Source organism: Kwoniella dejecticola, chromosome 1 (genome assembly GCF_000512565.2).
Source record: "Kwoniella dejecticola CBS 10117 chromosome 1, complete sequence".
In the NCBI taxonomy this organism is placed as follows: domain Eukaryota; kingdom Fungi; phylum Basidiomycota; class Tremellomycetes; order Tremellales; family Cryptococcaceae; genus Kwoniella; species Kwoniella dejecticola.
Genome location: NC_089301.1, coordinates 2206903 through 2227716, shown reverse-complemented (window position 1 = coordinate 2227716; position 20814 = coordinate 2206903). Strand labels below are relative to the sequence as shown.

At 49.0% G+C, this 20814-nt stretch overlaps 8 protein-coding genes and 1 non-coding gene across 9 annotated transcripts; 2 read left to right on the top strand and 7 right to left on the bottom strand.

The window, feature by feature from the left end:
- Nucleotides 1–166: 166 nt before the first annotated feature.
- On the bottom strand, nt 167–889 carry I303_100830 (uncharacterized protein; the record flags this gene model as incomplete). The annotated part of the gene is made up of 2 exons (XM_018404199.1): nt 167–635; nt 693–889. The coding sequence occupies 2 exons, from the start codon at nt 887–889 to the stop codon at nt 167–169; spliced, it is 666 nt and encodes a 221-aa protein (XP_018266853.1).
- A 1571-nt stretch (nt 890–2460) lies between these two features.
- Nucleotides 2461–3137, bottom strand: I303_100829 (uncharacterized protein; the record flags this gene model as incomplete). Its single annotated transcript, XM_018404198.1, has 2 exons — nt 2461–2947; nt 3007–3137. The coding sequence occupies 2 exons, from the start codon at nt 3135–3137 to the stop codon at nt 2461–2463; spliced, it is 618 nt and encodes a 205-aa protein (XP_018266852.1).
- Nucleotides 3138–3442: 305 nt separating this feature from the next.
- I303_100828 (uncharacterized protein) lies at nt 3443–3913 on the bottom strand (the record flags this gene model as incomplete). Its single annotated transcript, XM_018404197.1, has 1 exon — nt 3443–3913. One exon carries the CDS (start codon nt 3911–3913, stop codon nt 3443–3445), a length of 471 nt encoding a protein of 156 aa, XP_018266851.1.
- Nucleotides 3914–4605: 692 nt separating this feature from the next.
- On the bottom strand, nt 4606–4720 carry I303_100827. Its single transcript, XR_001936480.2, has one exon. It is a non-coding gene; the product is annotated as a 5S ribosomal RNA (ribosomal RNA).
- A 329-nt stretch (nt 4721–5049) lies between these two features.
- I303_100826 (uncharacterized protein) lies at nt 5050–6050 on the bottom strand (the record flags this gene model as incomplete). Its single annotated transcript, XM_018404196.1, has 4 exons — nt 5050–5264; nt 5363–5425; nt 5568–5780; nt 5918–6050. The coding sequence occupies 4 exons, from the start codon at nt 6048–6050 to the stop codon at nt 5050–5052; spliced, it is 624 nt and encodes a 207-aa protein (XP_018266850.1).
- A 1024-nt stretch (nt 6051–7074) lies between these two features.
- Nucleotides 7075–8494, bottom strand: I303_100825 (uncharacterized protein; the record flags this gene model as incomplete). The annotated part of the gene is made up of 3 exons (XM_018404195.1): nt 7075–7508; nt 7629–7911; nt 8081–8494. 3 exons carry the CDS (start codon nt 8492–8494, stop codon nt 7075–7077), a joined length of 1131 nt encoding a protein of 376 aa, XP_018266849.1.
- Nucleotides 8495–9277: 783 nt separating this feature from the next.
- On the top strand, nt 9278–11610 carry I303_100824 (uncharacterized protein; the record flags this gene model as incomplete). Its single annotated transcript, XM_018404194.1, has 4 exons — nt 9278–9372; nt 9513–9784; nt 9877–11343; nt 11432–11610. 4 exons carry the CDS (start codon nt 9278–9280, stop codon nt 11608–11610), a joined length of 2013 nt encoding a protein of 670 aa, XP_018266848.1.
- A 960-nt stretch (nt 11611–12570) lies between these two features.
- Nucleotides 12571–15180, top strand: I303_100823 (uncharacterized protein; the record flags this gene model as incomplete). Its single annotated transcript, XM_018404193.1, has 4 exons — nt 12571–13062; nt 13156–13177; nt 13252–13414; nt 13497–15180. The coding sequence occupies 4 exons, from the start codon at nt 12571–12573 to the stop codon at nt 15178–15180; spliced, it is 2361 nt and encodes a 786-aa protein (XP_018266847.1).
- A 780-nt stretch (nt 15181–15960) lies between these two features.
- Nucleotides 15961–20181, bottom strand: I303_100822 (uncharacterized protein; the record flags this gene model as incomplete). Its single annotated transcript, XM_065968207.1, has 6 exons — nt 15961–16695; nt 16775–17467; nt 17537–17816; nt 17885–18104; nt 18170–18490; nt 18546–20181. The coding sequence occupies 6 exons, from the start codon at nt 20179–20181 to the stop codon at nt 15961–15963; spliced, it is 3885 nt and encodes a 1294-aa protein (XP_065824279.1).
- Between the last annotated feature and the right edge of the window lie 633 nt (nt 20182–20814).

The window sequence follows — 20814 nt, the reverse complement described above, 5'->3', positions numbered from 1 at the left end:
ACCTTTTCCTCCTTCCTCTATCCGCATTCGCGATCCCGGTTTCCTGGGTTGTGCGGGCGGTGCGGAAGTCTACGCTACAGCTGTTCCAGCAAGAAGTCAGTCGATCAGCTCAATCCACGCTTTGTGCCGCTCGTGCTTGACAGTAGAACCTGTCGCTCACCCATCATCAAAGAGGTCTGAAGCGTCTCGCGATCGCCGCCCAGTCTTGATTGTACGAATTGTTTCGGGCGTGAATCTGTTTGAGCACACCCAGGAGGTACGATAGAGTGGGTCCACTCGCATCCTGGATCGTCAGGTTGGCGAGTGAGAGATGTTTGAACTTGTTATCGTTTGCCATCGACTTGATAGCTTTCTTCGCTAGGCGATGGGTACCGTGGATGCTTGCCAGAGTAAAGACTTCCCATGGACGGGCGTGCGCCACGTATTTCAGCTGCCCTCGAATCAATTCTGCAATGATGTGAAACTGGTATTTTCGGCATAGGGTCAAAGCGTCCATCGCCGCTGTCCAGGAATCAGGGGGTCCCGGCTCGCTCTGGTACATCATGTCGAGGACATACGCTAAAGCCTCCCATTTGTAGTGAATCTGTACCTCTCCATCTTGTGAAAGCATTGACTTGTTCTGCGCGATGTAGTCGCTGCCAGTTCCCATCAGCCTGCGCCAGAGACAGACAAGTCACGATCGTCGCACTGACCTGGTTGAGTAGATCATATACGAATCTACATAGAATTTGATGTTGCCGTAGCATTGCGAGTTCAGGATCATGTCCTTGCTTCTGTCAGAGTAACCGACATGCACCATGATCCCATCGTCCGACTCGTCTGATTCGCTCGACTTACTCGAGGCTTGCGAGACCTGAGAGGGCTGCGATGCTTTTTGCGCTCCTGACATGTTATCGACTTATAGAGGTAACCTAGAGATGAGCTGATGGCGAACAGGACTGAGGGAAGATATATGAGCAGATGAACAAGCAGACATTTGTACCAGGTTGCACGTATCTCATGTACGGCTGTCACACAATCCGGACAGTCGTCAGCCCACGATGTGCGATATCTCTTACGACGTCTTCGTGGAACCCTCTGATTCTGTGCTGCATGCACGTACTGGAGCAGCGCGATTTGAGACAGCAGAGTCTTATACATACTACTCAAACATTGGTGACAGAATTTCATGTAAAATTTGGTTTGGCTTTTTTTTGCTTCTCTTGGTCACATCATTGATCTTGAAAGACGTACGTGCGATATACTAAATTATGAAGAGGTCTGTTCCTTGCTCTGCCGCGACTCTCCTGCTCGGATACGACTTGCTTCTCACTTGATAGGACGAAACATCCCCGCTATCGTCGGCCAAGATGAGCTGCTGCCACTGCGCTCCCGACATCGCAAGAGACCGATCAAATAGGCAGTTGAGGGCTGCACCGCCGTTGTGAGCGAAATTGTGCTGAGCTGTGTCTCGATGTGAGCTGTGTCTTGTCCCATGTTCTTGAGGGCTTTCCTTGCAAGACCAATGTCGTCTATATGACTGGCGACGCAAAATCCCTCCCAAGGCGACTGATGGATAAGAATGAGGAGGCGCTCTCGAAGTCTTCGTCGTATAATGTTGCAGTCATACTTGTCGCACAGCGCAAAGAGGGTTGTCCAGGTTTGGCTATCTGCAGGATTCTCCACCGTCCATCTCGTCATGAAACTCAGAAAAATTGCAAGATGTTCAGCGGATGCGTCGATGGGGACCGGGCTTTCGGTAAGATCAGGGGATTGTAATACGTCGCGAAGTACCGTACTATAAACTCTTTGAGTAAGCAAAGAACCATGTATCCTTTTCTGATGTTTGCTGACCCACCGAACATTTTACAATAACGGCTTACCTGTGAGCTTTACAGTGAAAGGCGTCAAGCTTGAACTCTCGACCATCGGCACTGACTAAAGTGACGTCCCCCGTCTGGTACAAAGTGGATATTTGGCTCATGTCGTACCGCTTCGCTCAGCAGATACCGCGTGTTGGTCGTAAAAGTATCGCTGCTGGTTGTAAAATGTCGAACTTGTGGAAGGTGTCAACAACAACCGAGAGGCGATACTTTACATGAGAGCTCAGCGACTTACATATACGAACGCTGCAACAGTGATGATGGGGATCCGCAATTGTGTATGTTCGCATCAGAGCTGACGCCATTTCGTACGTGGTCTGCACATCCAAAGGTCTCACTTTCGTTTCTCAGGCTTCTGGGGCATGACGAGCCTGAATGTGCGAAGCCCGATTACATCCTCTTCTATGTTGTTTTACCGTAGACTTAGCTCCTGGACTGGATCTGGGCCATGCTGGTGCGACTGATAGGATCTTCGCAGTATCACGAGTATGGCATGGTGTCGAATCCCTTGTCCAGGTGCAAGTACGACAAGAAGTAAAAGCTAGGTCTGCAATCGATTCTAGGTTTGATGAAGCAAAGGATGCATTTCGAAGATCACCTAGGTTAGAGGGCTAAATTGCTTGGCCACATTGTTCCATTGGCTATACCGCGCAATGATCTGCGACCGATCCATTTCGATGGCCTTGAGCAATCCCAACAGATATGCTAACGTCGGTTGTGCCGCGTCCTCCAGATAGATAGTCTCTAGTGCTAACGGTATTCCACTGGTATATCCGTTTCTCCCCATGAGCTTGGTCGCTTTCCTCGCTAATCTAACATCGTTGAATATGCTAGCCAGGCAGAAGATCTCCCATGGCGCTTGGTCGATTACAGGTCTCAAACTGCTCCGGATCAACTCCCCGATGATTCCAGCTTGATAGGTCTGGCAGAGTTCAAGTGCTTCTTTGACCACTCTCCATCTTTCGAGTGGCGGGGGGTTTGGGTCGTATAGCTGATTAAGAAAGCAGGTGATAGCGTCCGCTTTGAAAGGGATATGTGTGGCACCGAAGTGATTCTTGATGTTCAGAGTATCCGAGAGTAATTCGCTATCGATAGTTAATGCACGATCAGGCTTTCAATCGCTAGAATATATATGGTCACTCACCTTGCGGATCGGATCATGTATCTGTCCACGTAGAAATAGATGGGGACCTCGTCCGAGCTGCCGATGATGCTGTCTTTCGAGGTATCTGAGTATCTCACCCTCACCATGATCTCGGATGATTTAGCCGCCATGGTCAACAGACTGAAAGATCAATACAAATCAGATGGCCGACGATCAAAATCAAAGAGGACAAGGAAACAACGTTGGTCGTCTCGTCTCAGTGAGCATACAGTAAATTCTCGAGCAAATCGTACTAGCAGTACGATTGTATGCCCACGACATATGTACGTGCGGTACATACGTACATGCGAAACGATATGTATAGTCTATGCGGCCATTGGAGGGGATTGCGACATCCTCTGGAGATAACGTCGACAGACATGCGTTGCATCACTACGCGAGACGTGAAATGCGGTCAATCTGAGCCAGTGTACATTTACGTTTGGCGCACCCTCGTGTGAGCTTTAAACCCTTTCGAAATCGAAGCCCACGTCTTCCCATCAGAGCCATACGCCTTCTTGAGCTGGAGTAGTCCAAGCAGGTAAGGCAGGGTAGGCTGAGAAGCGTCTTTCAAAGTTATCGTATTCAACGTAAGCTCAGAATGGGATTGATCGTTATCGAACTTCTTGACTGCTTTTTTGGCTAGGCGTGTATCGTCTAAATGACTTGCGATACAGAAAACGTCCCATGGAGAGTTTCGAATGTGGTCGATCAGTCTGTTATATAGCCTTCTTCGGACCATGTAGAAATCGTATTTGTCGCACAAGCGGAACAGTCTTAACCACTCTTCCTGCGCAGATGGATACCTGGCTTCCAGTGTGGTAGCGAGGTCGAGCAAGAGGGAGAGATCGGATGCTGCGGCGTCGATGGGGACTGGGGATTCCTTGAGACCAGCTGAATTGAGCATGTCGCGGAAGACTAAGCTGAAAACACAGTAGATAGGATATCAGTGGTTCATCCTGTCCACTTCAATGGAGGAAGCAGGATGATTTGGATGGTTTGGTTGGAGATCCGCACCTCTGCGCTTTGACGTGATGGCTTTCCACCTTGAACTCCACCCCGCAAGAGCTGATGAAGGTCACGTCTCCTTGCTTGTAGTGCAAGTTGCAGGACATCTTGGGTTCCTGGAGGTCTGGTCGATATTGGTGGTTGCAGACTCGTGATCTACTCCGTGCGTTACAGACTTTATAAGTTATGACGAATGCATTTCCTTTCGAATTGACATAACATGATGCATACCGTTCAAATTGTCAGCAACAGCAAACCAACGTCTGATCTTGATACCTTGCGCGCAAGGTCACTCGCGTGCAGTACGTACGATAATATACGTGCGCCGATACGACGCCTGCCTATTGAGTCTGCATCACTCGTATGCAGTACGACGTTAGTCCTGTTTCAGGACGATGCTGTAGATTTAGACCATGAAATGACCGCCGGACTGCATATCTAAGTATCTTCATATTCTATTGCATCCCACACTTTGGCCACTGAGAGATGTTTCAAGTTAGAAACATATTCGCAGATCAGCCAATGATTTCTAAGATTTCTAAGAAAGAGCGAGTAACAGAAAGAGACAAAACAGGAAGACAGAGAAAAAAAAACTACAGCACCCGGAATCCCCAAGTGGTCCCCCAACTTGGTACTGACCGAGCGATACCTGACTTAGCTGCTCAGAGCAGACGCGATGAGGCGTTTTTCAGGTTCTGTGGCCGTAGATGATGTCCTTGGGCTCGGTGAGCATATGATAATTTTCAATTCTCACTGGCTAGTCGGTGGACTCGTTGGAGATACGATGAAGGTACACCTGCCGCCGTATGGGCACCGTGTCGTCTGTTCGTCTGTTCGTCTTTTCGGGCGACTGAGTGAAGGGGATGACGGAGACTGAGGAGACAGATGGAAAATGCGGATGTGATTTTGGAGGATCGACCTTGCTCTCATCCGTCCCGATATTGTCAGCACAGATCATGCATATGCATAACTATGATTACTTATAATGGCTGAACATTCGGTGCGAGGTGGATTGAGGGACTGAGATGACCCAGTTCAACACTTCTCCCCGACACCGTATTCCACATCGCGCTCCACAACTCTCTCTATCCGAACTTGACCGACCCACCACCCGGTCCTACCGCACCAGAACTCGCCATCCAGGCTCTTGAGTCCATTTCGAAACGCGTAAAGAATGACAGAGGTGATCAAGTGGATATTGAGGAGTACGAGGGAGAGCTGGACCGAGAAATAAGTCAAGGGAAGGAGGACTGTCAAATTTACCATAAATGAGCAATCTCATCCACGGACTCCATTCTTGAGAAACAGGTAGAAGATCGGCTGCACATTCAATATGAACTTGACTTACCGAATTCGCCGTTTAGATGGTGAGAGAAAGATCCCATGATCACTTCTGCGTCTTTCCAATAACCTACATTTTTTCAACCGAAATTGAGTTTTGTGATCAGCTGACATCCTGAACATGTGCCCACTCGACTTTTTTTCGGGGAATATCTGACGGTGGGGATTTACGAGGAAGCAAGATAGTGGGTAGACACGCAAGGGAAACTCACCTAGCCAGAAACCCAACACGGCAAGCTGCGATACCCCCTCGATCCACGTTCTGGAAAATACCATACCCTTCTCGGCTTCCTTGGGGCATTGCTTGGAAGAGATATCGCAGTTCTCAATCAACGTGAAGGAGATCCACAGTAATGAGAGGAAGATCAGTGCCGATAGCACGGAGAGTGATTTGGGTAGATAGGGCGTAAGGTGGATTGGGATTGCTGATACGTCAAATAACAGGGTATTAGTTGGATAAACACGCACATAATTATCAGTGGAAAAATGACTGAGTGCGACAAGCCAGACCCAGATTCAAACCCGGATCCAGACCTAGAACCAGAACCAGAACCAGACTCACGAGCATTAGCAGAAGTAGTCAACAATACGTGTCCCAAGACCAGTAAGTTGGCTACGAGCGTAGCTTTCAAGCCGAGTCTGACGGGATTGAAGTAGCTGGTTCGAGGTACGACGATCGTGCGGGAACAAGGCATATTGAACTGTTGCGTTGTCGATTTCTATATGCGGTATAAGGACGGGGGATGATGGGTCGTGCAACGATTCGAGAGATGTATGGGCAAGCGATATTTCGATCGAAGTGTAGAGAGGTGATTCGAGTTGTACACTTATCCTCTTCTCGTCTGTATTATCAGCAAAGATAGACAAAGGAGACAGGAGATGGGAGATATTGAGGAGAATGAATTGGTAGGTGTCAGCGAACTACTTGGGTTGAGAACGAACGAGTGGAAGTGACAAAGGAGAAATCAATTATTCGTCTCATCGTCTGCTTAGATTGGAAGGAAGGAAAGTTGGGATTGGAATGGAATTGGGGTCGAGATGGGATCCATCGAATTGAACAAAACGAGCGGGAGGAGCATGCATACTGCAGTACTGAGTATCAGTGCGCTTTGTGTGTGCATTTTAGCTTGGTGTATCGCGTTGCTGTGTGGTCCAGGTCCTTCAAGCGAGTGTCATAGCTTTCTTTCTGCGCTCGAATTCGGGGTTGATCGATCGTTCTTCCGAAACGGAGGGAAACGATGAAACATCCTTTCCTGCATTGTGGGGTGACTGCCTTTGTTTTGTCTGAGGATCATTAGCCACTCTGCTCTGGGGCATGAGATGGGGTGTGCCGTAGGAAAGAGAGTCATAGCGTAGACGAAAAGAAAGAAAGAAAGAAAGACAGCGTGCGACGATGATCCGTGCGTCGGTAGGTGTGTATTGGTTTATTGTTCCGAGACAACCAAATTATCCTGACGTTTCAGCTTTTACCATTTTACCATTTCGTCGTGTTTGTGTATTTGTTCAAGCCTACATTTTGGAATCCGAATGATGCAATGTTCAGCAGCTCATCGGGTGAAGGAAGGCATAGCTCCGGAAGACTGTAGTATAGATGATAGATGCATTGGCTACATGTGTGTTATATTTGCGTTTACTTCCGCTTGTTCTGGCTTCGGTCCAACTCAACTCAACTACGTCTAACGGTTTTGCTACACTCTGTCGTGCCACAGTTACATATTCTTAGTAAGCAGAAGTGAACTTCTTGACCTTCCACTCCTTTCCGAACTCCTTTTCGATCCTGAGCACCTCCCTATCGATATGTTGATACAGATCCTCTTCCTGGGAGAACTTGGGTTTCCAGCCGATAGATTTCGATCGATCAGCTACACCTCGCGAGTTGGTGCCCATATACGTGGAGCCGTTGTAGTACTTTTGCAATTCCTCAGAAGTGAACGACGTCGGGGTAGTCTCTTTGGTAGGGATCAAGTTGTTCTTGACTAATGCTTGGCCGATTCTGGAGTTGGCGCCGAACAAGGTGTATTCGCCGGAGATACCGAAGTAGTATCCCGAAGGACCGTGGCCTATAGTAGGATTAGATTGGGTGGCTTTGGTGTATACGAGTTGGTACAGGTTGGCTAGGTCGGTGATCTTTACGTGGGGCCAGATGTTTTTGCCTACAAAAGAAAAAAGGATTGGAGGTTAGCTCGACATTTGACAAGCAATGCAACTGACTCGCTATTGACAGAGAAAAGGGACATATGATATTGCTATGACAAAGTGGAAACCCGACGCACCTTCACCGACCATACCGGCTCGACCTCTGTCTAGACCAGCTTTGATCAAAGTTGGGATTTGATCAGAGAACGAGTTGCTCAGTCCTTTGTCGTAGACTTCTCCGACACCTTTGCCCCAGATAGTGGAGGGTAAGATGATGTACGACTTGTTGAAGCCCGCTTTGTCGGCTGCGAGGATCTCAAGGTCGACGTTTCGGTGCGGGCTCGATTCTGGCACTTCAGTCATGGAGATGAGAGCGGGGAAATCTTTCGTCTTGGGCGTGGGGTTGAGGTCGGTGTAGATCTGCGAAGATGCGGGGAAATACGATCTGTCAGCTCATTTTCGCTTTCCTGGGCCTCTTCCTTTTGTTTGAATGCCATTGCAAGACCCTTATGATCATGATCTTGCACAACCGGTACAAATAAATTGAACATAAGATAAGAAGACGGATTTGACACGACATAACACTCACAACGTCATTAGGGTATTCTCCCTTGGCTTTATCGACCAACACACCCGTACCAGAGGTCTCAATCAAGATAGGTCTGTGGCCCGTCTTCTCTTTTCGGGCCTTTTGACCTTTCAAGATCGCTCGAACGCCCTCGAGGTGATCCGCATCCGCCGTGTGAACGGTCACGTCATGCTCCGCTGCAGCTTGTTGGATCTTGTCTAGATTGTCTAACGAACCGACGAGAGTGGTGATTTGGACATTGGCGTTTTTGGCCGTCTCCAAGGATTGGAAGCCCGCAGATTTCTTCTCGTCCCGGATCAGAACAGTGATGGATTTAGGAGGGGTAGGAGAGTTCAAGATGGCTTCGAGGACGGTTCCGCCGATGTACCCGGTAGCACCGGTGAAGAATACTGATTTACCTGATGTTTGAGCCATTATGCGTGTCTGCGTGTCTGCGTGTGTGCGTGCGTGCGTGCGTGCGTGCGTGCGTGCGTGCGTGCGTATGAGATGCGGGTTTCTTTTGGGTGTTTGTACAGTTCAAGATTATGTACAAGTTTTATAAGGATGATTGATCTGAAGAATGAAACAGAATATGTGAAAAGAAGAGATTCAAGAAATGCTGTCAACTTCACCTCAGGCAGTGCGAGTACCACTAAACCACTTTCAAGCCGTTGGTATGTTGGTATGACGGTATAACCGTATAAACGTATAAATTCTTGTGGTGCACTTCGGAACGGATTCGTAATTCACCCCACCCCTCCTCACTCTTACTTGCCTGAGACAGAGACTCGCTTGGAATATTTTAACAGGGGATTTGACGTCATTTCCCTACCATGTGAACGGACAAAGAGGGGTTCAACTCCAAAAAGTCGGAACAACGCCGGCGGTAGGTGACAACCCTGGAATCGTAATTCATTTCTTTCTAATGCTTCATCCCAGAAGACTGAAAAAAAGATTACCTTCAATTTGTAATTGATGTGTTTCCAGAAAAATCGAGAATTGACACGCGTCACGCACATGCCCTTAAATCTGTTAACGCTTATGCCTGTATCTGAGTGCCTGAAAGATGATCAACCGGACGTAAGCGTTGGATGTTGACAAACGAAATGATGACTGTGCACTCTGAGCTATATCTCTCTGACTGACCTGTGGCCCATACATCTGACTGCCTCAGAGTGTCCGCCAGACGACCTGGTTGATCAATCATTCTCGAGCAACATGTCCAAAGTCCAGCTTTACGTCTACGACCTCTCGCGGGGATTGGCCAAGCAGATGTCGTTGATGTTGACCGGCAAACAAATTGACGGGATATGGTGGGTCTTGTTTTGACATTTCCTCACCCATTCGATCCTGGTCGAGTAGGACTCATGCACCTCGTCGAGGCTGATTACGGCTAGGAATGCCTCCTTCGGCGTTGACTTGTTGTAATTGCTGATCTGTCTTGTACTGGTAGGCACACATCGGTCGTCGCATGGGGCCGAGAAGTATTCTACGGTCAAGGAATCCTGACTTCCTCGCCTGGCGCAACGCATCATGGACCCCCCTTACATGTGATAGATGTCGGCGAGACTCATATAGACGAAGAGACGTTCGACGAGTATCTCTCGAGCTTGAAAGAAATGTACACCCCGAGTAAATACCACTTGATCGAGTTTAACTGTAATCACTTCACGGCGGACGTGGTTGGGTTTCTGACGGGCCAGGAGATACCCCAATGGATCAGTGGTACGTGGATCCTGCACCTGTTCCATCATAGCCATCTGACCGTAGGGCACTCAAATGTTGCGGTATACTGATGACACCGATCTGGGGTATAGGTCTCCCGGCCGAGTTCCTCTCAACACCCTTCGGGCAAGCGATGCGACCTCAGATAGACGCCATGTTCAGACAGACCGCTCCTTCCGAACGACCTATTCCAGGCCCATCACCCTCCCAACCGGGAATCTCTCCTGCAACGGCATCCAGCACCGCTTCAGCATCCAGCACCGCTTCAGCATCCAGCTCTCAGCCCACCCCACCTGCATCGGGCTCAGCTACCCCTGCCCTCGCTTCGGCGCTTCTCAATTCCGTCGCTGCCCGTGCCCAAGCTCAAGCGCATGGAAGTTCCAACGGGCTACCTACACCTCGATCCACACCTCCTAATGCTGAGACGTCTCCCTTATCGCTCGTCAGCTCAGTCACGCATTTCCACAGCATACTCCGAGATCACCCAGCCGTGATCGTCAATTTCACAAATACCCCTACCTGTCCTCCTTGTAGAACGATCAAACCAGTCTACGAGACCATTTCTTCGATGCACGCGGCTACTTACGGGGCGAAAGGAGCCCGATTTGTCGAAGTGGAATTATCCATTGGTGAAGGTAGAGAATTAGCTCAACAATACGGTGTGCACGCCACGCCAACTTTTATTTTCTTCAAGAATGGTAAGAAGGCTGAGGAGATGAAAGGAGCCAGTAAGAAAGAATTGGAGAATAGGGTAGAAACTTTCTTGGAGGATGTTTTCCCAACTCATATACATAGAAAGATGTTTTTACCTACAATCGAGAAATTACCGTTTAATCCGATCACAGCAAGCGGTGTGCCTAATTACACCGCGTTGATAGGTAAATTAGAAGGATTCTTATCTGGGAAAGGCAGAGACGCAGACGTAGCATTTATAAAGGAGAGTATCGTACCTCTGTTACAAGATCAGAGTGAGGTGAAGGTGACTGATACGGAGTTAAAAGAGGTATTGGAGAATTGGATTAAGGGGACACATAGCATATTGGAGAATCTGAAAGCGGAAGAGACTTTCCCGATTATCGATTTATGGAGAGTAGCTATCCTCAAACCACGTATATCCGCTTTGATAGCTTTACGACTCAGACCGAATGCGACCTCGACTTCTTCATCAACAACGCCGACGCCGATTTCGCCAGATGCGATTACCACTATCCTCTCGCTAGCCTCTAACACACTGACAGCAAGCGGATCAAACACGCCGAAACCGTTCCTCCTCACTGTCCTTCGGCTGATAACCAATCTCCTCGCGTCGGACGAGCTGGATAATCTGATACTCTCCCAGCAGGGGCACGTGGAGATTCAGGAGAAGGTAGTTGGTATTCTGGTGGATTCGTTGTTGCACCCGGATCAAAGTGTCAGGTCGGCTGCTGCGGGGATAGCTGTTAATGCGGGAGCATGGAGGCAGAGGAATAAGAAGGAAGAGCTGGATGATGTCAATTGGGAGATTGAGCTGGTTAGTGCGTTAGTGGAGTCGATAGGTAAAGAAACGGATGAGGATGTCTGTAAGTGTTTTACACAATGTCTGACCTAGTAATCACTAAAGAGATAATGATGATGAGCTGATTAAGACATTTGGCTTGGATAACATAGCACATCGATTGTTAGCTGCTTTAGCTATGATCATTTACTTGTCCCCCAAATACGAGTCTGATACGCAGCCTCTTTTGGAGGTGCTGGGAGCGAAAGAAATGTTGTTTGGCAGAGCGAGGATATATAAGAAGAAAGAGGTCAAGAAGTTGGCGGAGGAGATAGCTGGGAAGTTGTGTTGAATGGGTTTCTCCCTGAATTCACTTTCGAGCTGATAGACGTGCATGGAGAAACCGAGTCTTTATGAATTAGATAATGGACTTCATAGATCCTACTAAGATCGCTCGTTGATAATTTGTAGATTTACACTGTATATAGATTGTATAGACTAGACCAAGTCACATGAACATGACATAACATATGAACGAACATCCCCAAGTGCCACAATACATAGCAATGCCGTCATTCGAGTTGGGTGGCAAAAATGAATTAGCTAGACTCTCTCCTGATACATACAACCAAAACAACAACAACACCCTGAGACGAAACAATCCAAAATCAGTCGCGCATCTCATCTCATGACCTATCAAGAGTTTGCACTGCATCTGCCAACTATCCATCTCAGACAACGATGACCTAGTCCGATACAGATACAGCTACAAGCACATTAACGATATAGAAGAGCGTTACTTGTCCCTTGGGCGGTGGGTGATCATTGGAAAGCAAGGGCTGCAACAAGGTACCGTCTCATCACAACAGCGCATTGACCTTCTATTGGATTTGGTTGAAACCTGTCAGCGTGAGTGGCAAGGAGGTACCATCCTTCGATCCTTCACATTGACAGAGATCAGGTCAGTTTAATGTCTCATACCTGCATTGAATCCATCTAGCCTTCTCTCGATACATAGACATTCAGCTTATGGGGACGACCGAAGCGTAATTTGTAGTCTGCGTTTCGTGCATCTTGGACGTGAGTATTCGCGAGTCCAACAGCAAGATACACTTCCACTTTCTTCCCTTCTTCGTTCGTGCTAGCACCCATATCCCACACCAAGCAGTATCGAGCGACATACTCAGCACAATCCACTGAAGCTAATCATATCATGCCTCTTCACAGCTCTAAGTCATTACCTTTCATCCCTTACACCTTCTCCTCCTTCCCTCCTTTTTCCCCGACACTGCCAGAAAGCCCAGCAGCAATCATGGCCCTCCCGTCTCCCGTCATGTCACCTGCCTCTATCACCCCTTCATCCTCATTTCCTGCATCCCAATCCCAATCCCAATCTCGATCTTCATTGACTAAATCCACCTCTCAACAATCCTTAACATCCCCCACTAAACCCTCTACACCCTCTACCCCATCTTCGAAGAACTATCACCCTTACCTAATCCATTCATCCGCTTCATCCTTATTGACTCGGACCAACTCGTCCCCCGCCCAACCTGCTTCTCCGAACAACTACCATCGCTCGTCCCGCTCGATGAGCTCGTTGAATCATATACTGGAAAATACCGACGAGAAGCAGAAAGAAGATAGGCGCAGATCTATGGAAAGCCCACAGCCGAAATTGAGTTCGAATTTGAAGAGCGGAGCCGGAGCTAGACCTGGTGTGAGACGAAGTGGGACATTACCTGAATTCCTCAGTAATGCTGGGAAATCGAATTTGAAGGAGAATAAGGAAATAGATCTACCTGTGAGTCATCCTTCACCTTGAAAGCTAGCGGGATAAATTGTTCCAACTTGGTGCTTGTTCTGGATCCAATGCTGATTGCGACGTGATGATCAGCTCAATCCGAAAACGTGGACTCGTAAGTCAGCTTTGCCAGGGAACCATGCCGGATAAGATGCATCGTGCTGACGCTGACTTATCCGAATTGGACAGCCTCCGAGCTAGCGCAATATCTAGGTTATACCCTTCGGACCGGCGGGCCAGAGGCCACTGGCCATATACTGCCAGCACCCCTGGTGGAAGACATCAAATCTTGGGTTCTGAGGCAGCGAGTATCCGGTCGGGACTTCTTGAAAGGCAGCTCGGACGGATGGGGGTAAGTCGAGCTTCGGAAACGTATTTATGGTCATCTACCACATCTGCAACGTTGTGACTGATGGCTGAATCCATGCTCGCAGTAATACAACCCGACCGCCGCCGTTCCTCCCTTTACTACAGACCATCGCTCGACGTCTGCGCCGTCACTCTTTGTCAGGTAGGATAGAGTCCGTTCCTGCTAATCCAGACGACTCCTTTGGAAGGGGTTCCATCTTGATGGAGGAAAATGAAGACGAAGAGATAGAAGCCGGTATGGAAGAGGACCAAATTAGCGGGGTCAGAAGAATGGCAAATGCGTTTGATGCAAGAAGTTCAAGCTCCGTATCGGAGACTAGCGCTAGTGGTGACGAGGAAGACACAGCCATGAGGCTGAGACCGCAGTTGACGGGCGAAAGTGTAGGCGAGCGGTGGAAAGCCTGGGAAGAAAGGTCGGGTGATTCTGATACGAAGAGGAGAGGAAGGAAAGTGTCCGATGTGTCCGCATCATCTATCGAGAATGCCAGCGATCTAGACTGGGATCAAAAAGCTGTCAATATGCAAGACGGGGGGACGACTGGAGGGGAGAATCAAGAGGGAACGATAAAAGCGCCACCCAAATTTTTTTCTTCGACTTCCACTGTCGGCTCTCAAAGCCACACGCACATACCTATACCTGTACCGCAAGGTATGACTCCTCCGCCGCCATACACTTCTGCGTTCCCCGATAACACGAACCGCCTCCCGATCCAAGCTCTTCCGACACTGTCCGAGTGCTTGACGCCCGAACGACGAAGCGAAGGTAGATATTCTGCAACTCCCACTCCAGAACGCCCAGTGGATATCAATGCAGGATTGGGCATATCGACTCCTACCTCAAGCACTGCAGGCGATCCATCCTCAGCCGAAAATACCCCATCAAAGCTCACCTCAACATCGACCACGACATCGAGAGCTGGTGCTGAGCCTCTGGACTTGACGGGTGATGCGTCAGCGCTGCCACACATGCACAACATGTCCAGTCACTCTGTCCGCGGCTCTAGCCCTTATGCGGCTTTACGGAGGACTTCGAACTCTGGGTCCAGTGTGAAATACCCTTCTGTCAGACACTTGAACTTGGGCCTAGCCATGAACAACGGTAATTCTGAAGAAGATGAAGAAGAAGAGGGATATCTGAGTGGCGCTCAACGTAGTCCCGCCAACGCGCATTTCATGGGCGAAGAATTGGAAGGATCAAGATGGACCACTGCGAGGAGAGTTACTCTCAAACCTTCAAAGGTACAGCACATCTTCGAGGGTGATAGCTCAATATCTACGAATGATCAATCATCAGATACGACCTTCGCTCAAGATCTGGACCTGAGCGAAGAGGGGCAGCAAGTACCGGCATCGAGAAGAAGCAAGGGCAAAAGTCATGGTCACAGTGAGAAAGAACAGAAAATGAACGATCAGATGGATATGTTGATAAATCGAATCAAAGAATTGGAAAATAAACTTGAAACTGTCACGCCTCCGCCTGCGCCTGCGCCTGCGACCTTGCCAAACACCGAAAATGTCACGGCTGATACTCATGGAAAGAACCGGGAGGATAGTGTGAATAGGAGGAAACCACCGAAAGGAGTCTTAGATCTCTTGGGTCTGGGTTCGAATTCAGGCTCAGGAGGAGGAAGGGGGTATGAAGATGATGGATTGCCTAAATCAGTTAGGGAATTGCCCGTGTATCTGTTTCTGGTGGGATTCGGGGTGGGAGCTGTTTTTGTGAGGGTTTTATTTGGTCGATCTAAGTGATCAGCCGCAGAATCAGGCTCAGGGCTATCATCAGGAAGCTCTGTTTGTGGAGAATCTATACGGGGGTTAATCTGTAATCCACAGTTTGGAATCTGGACGTCAGGCTTTGGAATTTCTGTTTGATTATTTGCTATGGTATGCGCCCGTGTACCCTGTAATGGTGCGCTGACTTTACTGTACGATATATGCGTCTCGCTGGAACTACTGGGAAATCGCTTTCGCTCTGCTTTGCTACAATCGATGTTAATTTTGTAAAGATAGTGATGATCGATAATGAATGTAATGAAATTGCTTGAGACCTATTTGTTTGCAATGACGAAGATGGGTCGCATACTGTGATTTCCGGGCTAACTGATACGCCATGCAAGACAATCAAGATTAAGCCCAAAGTACAACACCAGCGGCCCCGCTTTGATCGTTGTCGTTGTCGTTGTCGTTGTCGTTGTTGTTGTTGTCGTCGTCGTTGTCGTTGTCGTTGTCAGCTTGTGCTCTGTCTTTCGAGATTCGGTGACGATATCATGTTGATGCATAGATCGTTGTTTGACATACCCATACAAGAGAGAGAATTTCAAGCACTTTACTCCTGGTAATCATCACTATAGAGAACACATAAACCACTACATATCAATACCAATGATACAGATACAGTACAAAAACGCAATTGCAATTGAGATCGCATAATGTGACATACAATTCCATTCACTTTTCTCTTTTCAGTCATCACTTATCGTTAAACCCTTTGACACTTTCCAGAAGTGTCTGATTGATAGACCAATGTAATTATATGAGACTTTCCCCATTCGGAGCTTCACCTCTTACAGGACTCGGATCAATCCAACTCCCAGTCCGCAATCTCTGTTCCTCCAATAAAGGCCTTTTCATCGTTATTGTTGATCGTTTCTCATGATTGCCCCTCTCCTCCTTTTCCTGTTTGTCTTGTTTTGAATCTTGATCTGGAGCCTGGGCTGACGATTGGTTCATCATTGGGAATGGGATACCTTCCTGCGCTTGTGCTTGTTCTTGGGCATGAGCATGAGCATGGGCAGGAATCGGAGCTTGTCCCGGTCCTGACACCTTGATGTCCGACGAAGTGGGCCGGGCGACTGCAGCGGCAGGTGCAGGTGTGACCGAAGCAGCAGGCCACGCACCCTGTCTCGACGTCACTGAAGTTGGAGTCGGTCGTTCGACTAAAACTGGATTCTGACTCGAGGGGGTTCCACCTTCAGTCCATTCTTCCTCTTCCTCTTCATCGTTGCTCAACTTCATATTCCGCGTTTGGGCGTTGATGTCGACAGGCTTGACGGTGGTGGTTGATAAGTCGATCTCATCCATTGGCGAGGAAGATGGCGAGGCTGAATTCAAAGAATGATTCCGAGCACTAGTGATAGGTACACCGCCAATTTCTTCGTCGTCCAAACTAGGTTCGTCAGGCTCAGAAACAGATTCCAAGCCCGCATCGGAATCCTCGTCCCATGATGGCGGTTCATCCTGGACAGTAAATATCTTATGGGGTAGCTGAGGCATGAGAATCTCAAGTCAGCTTTCCGCGCTCACCAAGCATCACACGGGACGACGTCATAAGACCAAGGCTCACCTTGTTCGCTCGTTCGACGAAATCTTCCCAATCCGCTTCATTACGCACTAGAAAAGCCAGCAACATACTAGGGTCCAAACCACTGAGAGGCATCTTTTTCACCTTTTCACAATGGAAGGTGCGTAGCGCTGCTTCGGGATAAGCGTTGATCCACCATTGCAATTCCGGATCCACAGGTAAAGCATCCAAGGGGTGATGAGCCGGTATCGATTCTTCCTGCTTGGATCCTGAGGAAGAGGAAGCGGATGGGGCCAAGGGCACAGGAGAAGCGTTTTCGTCCTTGGAGTTTGCTTTCGGTCTTGGTGGAGTGGTTCCTTTGGCAGATAACCTTTTGGCTTGCTTAGACGTCCGCTTGGCCTTCCTGATCCTCGTTGAAGGTGAAGAAGAGATATCACTATCGCTTGATTCGTCGCTCGATATATCATCCACATCAACAACGTCAAGCTTATATTTGACTTCCTCGGATACGACCTCGGAGCGGTCCACAACAACCGGATCTTCGTCTGCTTCTGCATTATCGTTGCAGGGAGCAGTTGAAGGCGACGGTGCAGGAGGAATCTCTAGCGGGATGGCGGAGCGGGTTAGGTGAGGATCAAGATAGAAAAGCGAATTCGCTTGCGAGCCGACAAAGTAGTATGAAGAAGACGGACGACCACCCGCAATGCCTACCGATTGCGGAAATGCAAATAGTGACTGGGGGGCACGGTTTTGAATGATAAGCTTCTGTGATGAACACTTGGAAGTTGGCATGCATGAGCTCACCTTAATGCTTTCATAGTAAATTGGATTGACCCCATCCAGACCCAAGCGTATTCCAACGAGAATGAGAACAGCTTTACCGCCCCACGTATTCCCGCTTTTCCCGGTTGCGATAGATGATTGCCGGAGCGATTCCGCCTTACCAGGGCGAAGAGACCTTGTGGACCTGTTCCAATTCTGTGAGGGTGAATTCGACATTTGATAAACATCGGATCTGTATATTATGCTATCTGTCGCCGTAGACACCGCTAGACCACAAGGTGCGAACGAATTTGTCAGGGTCCTAAGATAATTGACTGTATATGAGCAATTGCCCAACTGTAGGATGAACCGCTGCCGAGCTTTACTCACTTCAAAGCGCCAGCAGCTGTACTAGGTCCGAACCACTCCCCAACCTCCTTACCCAGTTCTTTGCCTATAAGAGCCATTCTATGTACACTGAACGGACAGAGTGGCGAGGGATCATCAAGGAACCATGAGAGTATCTTGACATACTCTACATAATGCTTGAGATGGTCTAGTCCTCTCGGGGAAGCAGTCAAATAAGTTGGCTTGTGTGGTAAACGCCAATCTAGCCAGAATCGATCAGCCTTTCGCCACGGAAACCCTCCGGATGAGTTGAAATTCGATACATACCTCGGCCCAGATGGAGATGCACAAGCGCATTCGCAAGCATGCTTTGACCAGTCCTTAGCATACAGCCCCAGCCTGCATCACTTGTGAGACCACCTTCGCTCCTGTTCCAGCTCCAGCCTGTTCCAGAGGGTCTGGTCGATAGATCTGACGGAGGAGATTGCTGCACTATTGAGCCCGGATCGTCCGACGTGTCGATAGGTGGACCAAATGCGGAATAGTATGCATCTGGCGAAGGGATGAGGAGGTTATTCGGTATGGAAAGGATAGGAGCATATTGCGAGCGATATGTACACCACACTACTGATCTGAAATCATCATAGACTACGCATAACCCACGAATTTAGCTCGATCAGGATTACGCTCCTGTGCAACTTACATTGCTCAGGCCATTTGATGACTTCCTTCTCCTTCCTATTCTTTGATTTACCAGGGCTTTCTTGTACACTGGAACTTCCATCTTTGTTTGGCGATCCGCTAGTCATGGAAGCTGGTAACGAGAGAGAAAGCGTTGAAGCAGTGAAGAGGTTCGAGAAGCCTTTCGCCGGCGGCGAGGTGGACGTGTTCGGATTTGACGTCTGTTCCTTTTGTTTGCGTGACCACGCCAAGGGCCGCAAAGCTCCTGAGTCATGCTTACTCGGCGGGGATGGTTTACCAGTGTCCGACGATCCACGTCTCTCTTCTCCTGGAAATCCTTGACTGCTGCCGTCCGACAGCTCAGGTAAGTTCACAGAATTGGGCGATCTACTAGGAGTAGCGGGTCTCCATCCCGAGTGACCGACTCCCATGACCCATATTGTATCTTGACATTTATCCGGCTGAGCTTCACTATCCAGCAGATGCCTTACTCCGTCCACTGCTCGTTGTCTAGCTGCATTTAGGAAGCTCGCGGCTGCTGAAGGCGGTTTCCTGAGTGGTGAAGGAGGCAGAGTGGGCGGAGTATCTATTGTTTGGGATTGGGATGGTGGAGAAGCGGTGGAAGAACCTTCTTGTATAGTAGTGGTGGATGTAGACGGTAGTAGATGGGAGAACCAGGTAGACATCCTTGTTGGGAAAGTCTCCGGACTCCTGGATGTCCCTGATGGTGGTTGTGAGCTGGGTTGAGGTAAAGCATTTCTCGACAGTCCCGGCACCGAAGCACTGAGATTCGAGCCTTGTCTCGTAGGTATCGGGACCCCATTATCACCGAATTCATTGGGATTAGGCGACGAGCCTGTTCTGAACGATCTAGCCCTCCAAGAGGAAGTGGTCACTGTGGAGTCTTGCGATGCTCTGCGTGAGTGCGACTGGTATTCTTTGGGCGATCTAGCTCGAGACTGATTTGACATCGGCCGTGTCAACGAAGCAAAATGACTGTTGTTGTGGCTTCGGTTGGAGAGACCAGTAGCAGTGGTTGTTTGCGAATCACTTGAATGAGCTGACGAGTATGACGTTTGCCGACTAGTAGGTATTGGGTGGAGTGAAGAGGATCCGTTTGACCCTTCGTGTTCCGATGCTTTATCCTTATCTCTATCTCTGGCAAACAATCTGGAAGTCTTCTTTACAATACCGCGCCCCTTGGATTTCTTATCCTTCTTACTCAGATCGTCCAACGAACCGTTTGTGATACCGTTGTACGGCCTGAGATCACCCTCCACCGTCCGAGAAGTCTCCGCACTAGCCCGTCTACCAGTCAATCCCGGTCCATCAACCCCATGAAAGGAGGACGGAGGAGGTATGCCCTCCAAAGTCCAGTCCTCCTCTATATCCCCTGTGCTCGCACTCTGTTGGCTCTTTTCACGCTCCTTGCCCTTGCGCAGGCTCTTCATTAACTTGTTGCGACCTTCAGTAGGGTATGACTTGCCATCACGAGGTGGCCGGCGGTCCGACGGCGGCGGGATTGGCAAGTTGGAATAACGGTGGTGCATCGAGTCAGCAGAGGTTGAGGCCTCGTTGGCAGCCGAAGTCCCTTCTGCAGAAGGGCTGATCGAAGAAGCATGAGATTGGCTGTCGTAGTCGGTAGGAGGTGGGAGCATAACGACTCGACCTGTATAGACGATGAGGCTCTCAGCGTCCTGTTCATATCATGCCGAGATGCTGACAATCAGAGTCACCGGCTAGGACGGCTATCGCCACTGTCACTCCGCATGCGGACGGCGAGACCTACGAACGGGATGTACTCACTGAAGATAGGGGACCATCCACGGGCCTATGTCAGGATCCAAGGATGAGTCGGGCTGGTTCGCCGTCAGCCTGGTTGACTGATGTTGATGTTGTAAGCGGCCGAATAAGGGTAATGTGTAGCGGTATACGCGTTGAAAGGGATGAGTCCGTTTGTGCGTTTAGTCAGGACCAGGGCAATGCAACGCTCTTCGCCCGAATTGTCAATCTAAATCGATAAGGATACACTAGTAGCTGTGAGGCTGTTGAAGTATATATTTGCAATCTTGGGCTTAGTATATTGTTGCGATATAGCTGCTCGTCATCATCAGAGAGTTGTCTATCATCTCCTCGTTTATCATCCTAGTGATCCTAGTGACGTTCATCGTCAGCACACGCCCCTTAATTCACTCCCTCACTCGCACACAAAGTTAACCGGCGGTGATCACCGTAAGCCCATCGCGTGTCAGCGGAGTCTCCGCAATCAAGTGTGTGTTTATGAGTTCACC